General features: G+C 42.8%; 2 protein-coding genes across 2 annotated transcripts in view; one reads left to right on the top strand and one right to left on the bottom strand.

Annotated features, from left to right (window-relative positions):
* The window catches only part of LOC118420249 (methanethiol oxidase-like), a 7,026-nt gene extending 1,725 nt beyond the window's left edge, over window positions 1-5,301 (top strand). The window contains exons 2-9 of the mRNA XM_035826977.1: window positions 631-816; window positions 1,179-1,299; window positions 1,476-1,658; window positions 2,229-2,410; window positions 2,599-2,677; window positions 3,358-3,479; window positions 4,044-4,258; window positions 4,901-5,301. Of these exons, the coding sequence (XP_035682870.1) occupies window positions 649-816; window positions 1,179-1,299; window positions 1,476-1,658; window positions 2,229-2,410; window positions 2,599-2,677; window positions 3,358-3,479; window positions 4,044-4,258; window positions 4,901-5,063 (1,233 nt within the window). The 5' untranslated portion in view covers window positions 631-648 and the 3' untranslated portion in view covers window positions 5,064-5,301. The remainder of the gene's footprint in view (window positions 1-630; window positions 817-1,178; window positions 1,300-1,475; window positions 1,659-2,228; window positions 2,411-2,598; window positions 2,678-3,357; window positions 3,480-4,043; window positions 4,259-4,900) is intronic.
* Window positions 5,302-6,843: 1,542 nt separating this feature from the next.
* Window positions 6,844-8,634, bottom strand: part of LOC118420248 (tripartite motif-containing protein 3-like) — a 6,803-nt gene continuing 5,012 nt past the window's right edge. Inside the window, exons 2-3 of the mRNA XM_035826976.1 lie at window positions 8,440-8,518; window positions 6,844-8,213 (exon numbers count right to left, since the gene is read on the bottom strand). Coding sequence (XP_035682869.1) covers window positions 7,315-8,213; window positions 8,440-8,518 — 978 coding nt within the window. The 3' untranslated portion in view covers window positions 6,844-7,314. The remainder of the gene's footprint in view (window positions 8,214-8,439; window positions 8,519-8,634) is intronic.

The following is an 8,634-nucleotide window of genomic DNA, read 5'->3' as shown; positions in this document are numbered from 1 at the left end:
CTAATGTCAGGGGAGTATAAAGATTGACTAAGAAATGGCAGAGTTCCCCCCTTCAGCCGTCAGGGTCATGCCTCCTCATAATTTAGAGCTCGCAGACTCGTCGTCCGAGCGATTTTCGCCTAATGTCAGGGGGATATTACGACGCGACAACATTCGCCGTAGGGCGATTTTGAATTATTAAAGGATTTTCAAGTATGCTGGGACGGAACTAACCTGCGACAAGGGTCAAAGGACAGCCTTTTTGGTAACATCGGTTAAATGTAGACTTTTGTATGTACAACACATACAAGACCATTCCAAGGATGCCCCCGCTTTGTGATCGTACGAAGATTGTCCGACTAATATGACCAGGCTCTGACGTAGACTAGTCGGTGTAAGGCAAACTCCGCTGTCCAGGACTGTAACTGGCCCAATGTTGGGCGGGCCGCTATAAGCGCGCTTTAATCAGGCTATACGTGAACTATATAACCTACAATGTCAATATAGATTATATAGCGGACACGTGTGTTTCCATTGACTTCAACACCATACTCTCGTCACAGTACTTCCACAACAAACTACATGTATTTCAAGACTTCAAAGCACGAATTCTAACTTGTTACTATAGTAATTGTTATGTTTAATTTTTAGGTGATCCACCGCCTGGAGATGCCGTACATGAAGGATGAGCTGCACCACACGGGGTGGAACGCCTGCAGCTCGTGTTTTGACGACCCTAGCAAATGTCGCAACCGCCTGATCTGTCCCGGTCTGACGTCCAGCCGCATATACGTCATTGACACGGGAACCAGTCCAAGAGCTCCTCGAATTCACAAGGTGGCTAGCGTAATTACAGTTCGGTCATTTTGGTTGACTCTTTGTACGATGTCATCGTTTTTAATGTGTATGTTTGTTTCTGTTGGTGTGTCTAATTTATTTCAATACACTGCCAGTAGAGTGGCAGGAAAGGAGTGGGTGGAAAGATGACCTCAAAGGTCAAAATTTCCGTAGTGGCAGGAAGTAGAGGTCAGAGGTGGCCGACTGGTAATTTATCAGAAACCGTGATTGTCCAGGTCGTGAGTCAATTGAGGAGACTACGAATTGTAATGAAATGTTCATCAAAGGCTTACTTCTACAGTGTATTAACACTGAAAATATTTCCGAGTGTAAATCGAGTATTCCCTGCATCTCATGTACAGACAGTGGAGGCGTGTGAACTACTGGAGAAGGTGAGGCTTGCTAACCCCCACAACACACACTGTCTGGCCAGCGGGGAGGTCATGATCAGCACTATAGGGGATCCCTGTGGAAATGGTAGAGGTACAGAAGTTTGTGATTTTCTTTGATTTTCATTTATTCTCTAAGTTTGTTATGCCTTCATTTTCTGCAAAAAAATCTGATTATGGTGGCCAAAACGAATATGACCATATGAGAAAATGTAGAGCAAGTAGAGAAGAAAACTTACTAGCATTTTCTACATGCTACGTCTTTTTCAGGAGGCTTTATTTTGCTTGACGGAGATACCTTTGAGCTGAAGGGAACGTGGTGTGAGGAGGAAGACGACACGGAGTTCGGGTACGACTTCTGGTACCAGCCCAGACATAACGTCATGATCAGTACGGAGTGGGGACACCCCAAACTGTTTCAACACGGCTTCAACCCTCAACACTACAAGGATGGTACGGTGGTGAACGTGTTGTGTGAATTATTGCAATAGGCTGCTATATCTCAATCTCAATCTCAATAGTTTACTGGACAAGGCCCTCAAATAGAGCATCACGTCCAGGTGAGGTTATATACTCGTATCTAGTTATATATATCATATGACGCAAAGGACAGGTGGCATAGATTCTGTACACTTTCAACACGTACCAAAGATTAGTGCTGGTGGCCTGAAGGCTAATTGAACCACGTTCCTGTCCATATTCAGAATGTCTCGTTCTCTGATTGAAAGGGAACCGATTAGGCGTCGAACAGCGAAAATTGTATCAACTAAGCCTAAAAGCCTGTCAGATTATTGCACAGTGCCAAATCGATTCGTTTTTAAATGTCTTTCGAAAGAGTGCAAACTTTGATATTGATAACAATACAAAACTATATGCACCGGTTTCGCTTGCCTATGAATGACCAAAACCTCATGGAAGACCCGCCGGATCTGTGATCTTATGGGAAAATGACGGACACGTACATAACACACTAGCATGTGTTTGAAAGATTACGATTCAAATCATATCGTCCTACTTCGCCAGGTCTGTACGGACAGAGCCTGCACGTGTGGGACTGGACAACTCACAGACGCATCCAGGACATTGACCTCGGCCCAGAGGGCGCCATCCCATTGGAGGTCAGGTTCCTGCACAACCCGGACGAACCGCAAGGGTACGTGGGCTGTGCTCTGGGCAGCAGTGTCTTCAGGTTCTACAAATCTTCGGTAAGGACGATTCATTGATGAATTCCTATACTGACCCAAGACCGTATACAGTAGTTGTATGCCCGTTGGCATCAAAATGTAAAAAGGCTCATAGATTCCTTTTGAAATAATATTCAGAAATGATTTTTTGTCCTGTCAATGTCCTCAGAATATTGTGATATTTGCTGAATTTGACGTATCCACTGTAGAAAGGTGACTGGGCCACAGAGAAAGTGATCGACGTTGCGAGTAAAAATGTGGAGGGCTGGGCCTTACCTGAGATGCCAGGTGAGTGACATTCAAGTTTACCAGAACTGACCGTCAAGACATTACAAGGCAGCTGAATTTTGAACAACTCTCAGACATACATGGTTGTTCTATGACTCTGGCATACATGATTGTATTCCTATGACTCTGGCATACAAGGTTGTATTTCTATGACTCTGACATACATGGTTGTATTTCTATGACTCTGACATACATGGTTGCACTTCTATGACTCTGTCATACATGGTTGTATTTCTATGACTCTGACATACATGGTTGTATTTCTATGACTCTGGCATACATGGTTGTACTTCTATGACTCTGTCATACATGGTTGTACTTCTATGACTCTGACATACATGGTTGTATTTCTATGACTCTGGCATACATGGTTGCACTTCTATGACTCTGTCATACATGGTTGTACTTCTATGACTCTGACATATAAGGTTGTACTTCTATGACTCTGACATACATGTACATGATAGCCGTCGTACTTCTATGATTCTGACATACATAGTTGTCCCAAGATCGAAGGACGGATGAGACCCGTGATGTTTGGTCCACTGGGTAGAAATTAAGACAGGAAGATCGGTTTCTCTTCTTTAATCCACAAAGTCAATGGATGATCTTGACGAGCGTGAAGCACCAAAACACCTGTAACGTTTGTACATACTACGATATTCCCTGATTTTCCCCAGGGCTGATCACGGATATTCTGATCTCCATGGATGATCGGTTCCTGTACTTCAGCAACTGGCTACACGGTGACGTCAGACAATATGACATCACTGACCGCAACCACCCGAAGCTGGTTGGACAGGTAAATATAAATATATAAATATATATATATAAATAAATATATAAATAGATATATCTTCCTCATCAATGTGTCCCCCTTACCTTATCAAAAGAATTAACGTTAGTTTGGATTATTCACCTTTGAATATTCACCTTTTAAGTTTGAAGTCTGCCAGTCGGTGCCCAAAGAGTAACGAGTTAGGAATTATATAGTAAACAATTAAAGTTTCTTGTCTTTGACTCGGGGAGGCCGATTCACACATTCGGAGCCACTTCGGGCACAACCACTCTTTAGTATATAAGTTGTTCGTACCCTGGAAACCATCTTGTTCGCTCATCTCTTCGTATCCGAGCAGATAATGACCTTTTCAAATGTTTATTAAAAAAAATGGATCGTCAGGATGACTTTTTAAGACTAGTGGGCAACCTCGCCGACTAATCTTGTTCACCATTGGCGCTAGCCTCCAACCATGATGTGGAAAAGATCTATGGGCTTAGACCATCAAAATGCTACTTTTAATTTGGCGAAGCCGGATAGATTGTACTTGGAATTAAAAAGGCGCCGTTTTCCTTCACATGTCTACAGCTATTCCTCGGTGGCAGCATCTGCAAGGCCAGTCCTGTGCGCGTGACCCATGACCCGGAGCTGGAGGAGCAGCCCGACCCGCTGGTGCTGAACGGGCGGCGCAGGAAGGGATCCGCCCCGCAGATGCTGCAGCTCAGTCTGGACGGGAAGCGTCTGTACGTCACCACGTCTCTGTTCAGCAGCTGGGATAAACAGTTCTATCCGGACATGATCAAGTAAGGCGGGACAACAGTAGTAGTTAGAAAAAGCAATCATTCTGAAAATGGTCTTCAGATGCAGCTGTGAACTGCTTTTATGTCAAAGTGCATTGTCAATCTTACCAATACATAAAATATTAGTTACGCATTGGCGAGATTTTGTAAGAAAAAATCTCTCTAGTTTGTTGTGTAACTTGAGTAACATATATCTTATTGTAAAATAGATTAGTCTCTTAGATTTTTTGATACTAGTAACTCATGTAGTTAAACTGTTCTGTATGTATTGTATGTACAAGTTGCCAAACACTGTATCCTCTACAGTTGTCGTGCAATCAAGTTCTTCTTCTTCTTCTATATATTACCTGGATGCCCGACCTTCGTTGATGCACCGAAGTCAATTTATATTCACGAAGGCGATTGTCGTGCCAACTTTTATAGGAAATAAGATTATGAAGTACAATTTCAAGGACATTTTAAAACGTGCTCTAAATGATAAAATGTAGACATAAAAACACAGGATTGCCTGATAAACAGGGTCGTATTCTTAGGATGCTTCGAGTATACTAGCTATGGATTCCATAACTATTTTCTGGACTAGATTCTTTTGTACCATATTTACATACTGGTGACGTTATCCATGCCTTTCTCTCCACCAACCAGGGAGGGTTCCCTGATGTTTCAGCTCGATGTGGACACAGAAGCTGGAGGGCTGTCCCGGAACCCTGCCTTCCTGGTGGATTTCGGGCAGGAGCCGCACGGACCCGCCCTGGCACACGAGGTGCGCTACCCGGGCGGGGACTGCAGCTCCGACATCTGGTTATGAAGCTCCGAGTTAGCCCGAGTAGGTCCACAGTAAAGGCGGTGTCACGTTAAGGTGCATTCACATAAGTCGTGCGATCATCGTGCGATCGCTAACTTCGGGAATTTTGGAGGACAAAAATGTATGTTTCCTCAGCTGTCAACTGAGGAGACGTCTTGGTACGCAACTTTCTTGGTACACAAAATGCTGTTTTGGATCCATGTCGGTGGATGGTTCTGTCACGATCTGCTTGAAATTCCTATGGCATAGCGAACTACAACTTAGGCGTGGTCAAATAGGTCGTGTGATCGTCGTACGATTTTTATGCCATAGGAATTTCAAGCAGATCGTGACAGAACCATCCACCGACATGGATCCAAAACAACCTTTTCAAAACTGGAAAAGCAGATACTAAAGTAACTGAATTTTGCACAAGTACACGACTATCCCAGGAGTGACTCCAGTTTGTGATCATGTAACCATTGTATATATACCACATATGTAATCGGGCCCTAACAAGACACACGTACCGAGCAATGCTAAAATAGAATGAAAATGTATGTAGTGATGATTTGATAGTCAGAACAATTATTACCTCATTGAAAAGACATGATATTAACTGCATCAGTAAATTTTTTATTATTTACCTCTGGCTGGATGACCCATACATACTTTCTCAACACATAAATACGTACAAGAGAACGGAAATAATTATGTACAATGAGCAAACCAGGTGACAGTATTGCGACCTACTCGAAGAGAATGCCTCGGAGTGAGGTAGAGGCCTGTAAACGTTGTTCTCCAACACCGGGTGACGAGCTAGAATAATCTCCAGGCAGATTTACCGGTGGCATATAAGATAGTAAAATCCGTCCAAAGATTGTCTCATAATAGCCTTCGGTGGAAAATGAACACTCCTAGGCCGGCTACCATACTTTACCAGCTCAGGAGACTAGTACTATCGTATGCCACCATAGGACCTACTTGGAGATCAAGCTACAAAAGGAATGTGTCAGCTTTTGCCTCTTGGCGTTGAGGGTGTACAAAGAACAGGCTGTTGCTGGTTGACTTTGGTTGCGTCATGATGATTTTTAGGGCATCATGGTGGGCTACTCGGAGCCTCTGTAACGCATCAGCACTGTAACTATATCAAATGCTGGGATGGGCGCAATATTAATACATGGCAGAGCAATATGACATGTCGACAATAAGAGGAGACGCTTCACGTCAATTGAGCACTTGCCGAATGTTCGGATTGATGAATTAGCTTACATGTATGTAATATAGGATGGAACGGCCTGTTTGGTACAATGGCATGTGGTTATCTCCACATGGTGGGTCATCCAGATAAAGGTTCATCTAATAGCTGTCGTACTGATTTAATTCAAATGACAAATACATTAGACAACTTTTGTGGAGTTGTGCGATTTAGAAATAAGGTACCTTCGGAAAGGTTGGAAATGTGATTAAGTTTGTATGACTTCTCGGAGAGTGATTAGGAAAAGAACAAGTACCTTCCAAACCTAGGAAAGATAATTTTGTACACCCAGCAGACTCTAATAACAAATACCCTTCATATGATTGAATACTACATTGAATATCGATCAACAGAGTTTTTTTAAATACTTTTTATCTTATGCAACAAGAAAATACGTAAACATTATCATTCATAATTAGCATTATCCCTTTACTCATTACCACAAAACAGCGAATCCCTTCATATATGCTGTATCAAATATCAAGTGCAACTTAGACTTAGACTTAGATCCTCCCGTGTCTGGTAACACATTGGGCTCCAGTTTTGGGCAAATGGTTTCCGCTTCCTTCACTTAATTCACAATTTGCCAAGGTCCCTCTGTAGCATGTGCCTCCAACATACTAGTAAATTTGGTCTTCTCCGTTTTCTTTTTCCATTGTAAGGTTGCCAGTGCAGTGCTGTTTTAGCGTGTCTATCCACAGGCATTCTAAGCACATCTCCTGTGTACTTTATCAGCCTTTCTGTAAGGGTGGTGCGAAGAAGTTTTGTCTCACTCCATTGATACATCTTCTCGTTTGTGATTCAATCTCTAACGTTATGTTATGTAACCTTCGGAGGCACCGTTGTTGTCAAGTGTGAAGTCTTTATAAATCTATAACAGATATTTACATTGATTCCAAGATTGTTAGCCATTTCTTGGGATTCGTTTGCTTCTACATTAAAGAGCAGGGGGAAGAGTGAACTAAAACATTGTTTGTCATAAAAGGTAAAGTCCAACTCTTTCACAAAGTTCAAACATTACGAAAGTACCGTCTGAGGTGGAAAAACTGTTACACTCAGTCGGTACCTGTCAGTTACCACCAACTGTCCACCCTGTCCAATGGCGAGGCTCCACGCCATGATCGAATCAGCAACAGTGCGGACAAATTCTCCCAGGCGTGTGAACATGTCTACCCGTTCGTTTCCATAGTTTGTCACGATGATGTGACCAAACGTGTCCACACAGATACCGTGCGGTGATCGCAACACACCTTCGTCGCTTCCCATGAGATCGTAACCTCCGAATTGAAACAGCTCATGTCCTGAGCGATTCAGTACCCGAGCAATGTGATTTAAACTGTCTGTAGTAAGAATGTTCCCATCTCTGTCTGATACCACGGCAGTGATGGCTGAAATGTCTTTAACTGCAAATCTTTGATAAAGCGAGCCGTTTGGCAGAAATATGACAATTTCAGACCTCACATCGTTATTCACAGTCACGATGATTGTGTTGTTGCCCGTGCCCACAGCATCATACATGCGTTTGTTCCACTCAGATTCAAAGGTTCGTACCTGGAACGTGGTCAGCGGCAGGCCCTCCGGACTGTACTGCACCACGGTCGTATTGAAATGAGAATCACGATCTTTGCTACCTTCTCGTCCCACCACCCACAGATGACCCTTTTGGTCAAATGCAAGACCACAAGGGTACATTATTTTGTGCATGTTTTCGCCCGGTACCACTGTTGAGAAGAAGTGGAGGAACGCCCCATTCATGGCGAAGATTTGGATCTGCCCAGTGACACTAGTCACAAAGATCTTATTGTCAGCAGATACAGCGACATATGGGACATCGGAAAACTTTTCACGATTTAATGATCCAATAGCCTTCCTTTTGAAGACGATCTTTTCCGACTTCACGTTTCTGTCATGGGGATCTGCAATAAACGAAAATAAAGTTCCTTGATCAAATATCAAGAAAAAACTTTTTGTCTGCATGTAACATGTTTAATAAAAATCATTTCAATGCCTGGTATCCTAGTATATTATCACCATGCATACACACACACATAGTGTCATACATAGATGCATCGTACCATACATATTACAGATAGTATCATACTTCATAAATATGTGGATTATATCTAAACTGTATGAAGTTACCCTGTAGGGTTGTGGTTGCTGCCATTGTGTCATCGTGTGAGGTTGGTGTGGATGCCGCAGAACCGTTGGCAGAGTTAACCTATAATAGAGTAACAGTGTCCAAAAAAACTGCATAGCCCCTTCTCATGTACGTGTAAGTGTCACATATGATGTTCCGATGAAATGAAAATTATTGTAAATATTTTGGCCGTAAGC

This window comes from Branchiostoma floridae, chromosome 7 (genome assembly GCF_000003815.2).
Source record: "Branchiostoma floridae strain S238N-H82 chromosome 7, Bfl_VNyyK, whole genome shotgun sequence".
In the NCBI taxonomy this organism is placed as follows: domain Eukaryota; kingdom Metazoa; phylum Chordata; class Leptocardii; order Amphioxiformes; family Branchiostomatidae; genus Branchiostoma; species Branchiostoma floridae.
The sequence above is the reverse complement of the archived record's forward strand: the minus strand, read 5'-3'. Positions and strand labels throughout refer to the sequence as shown.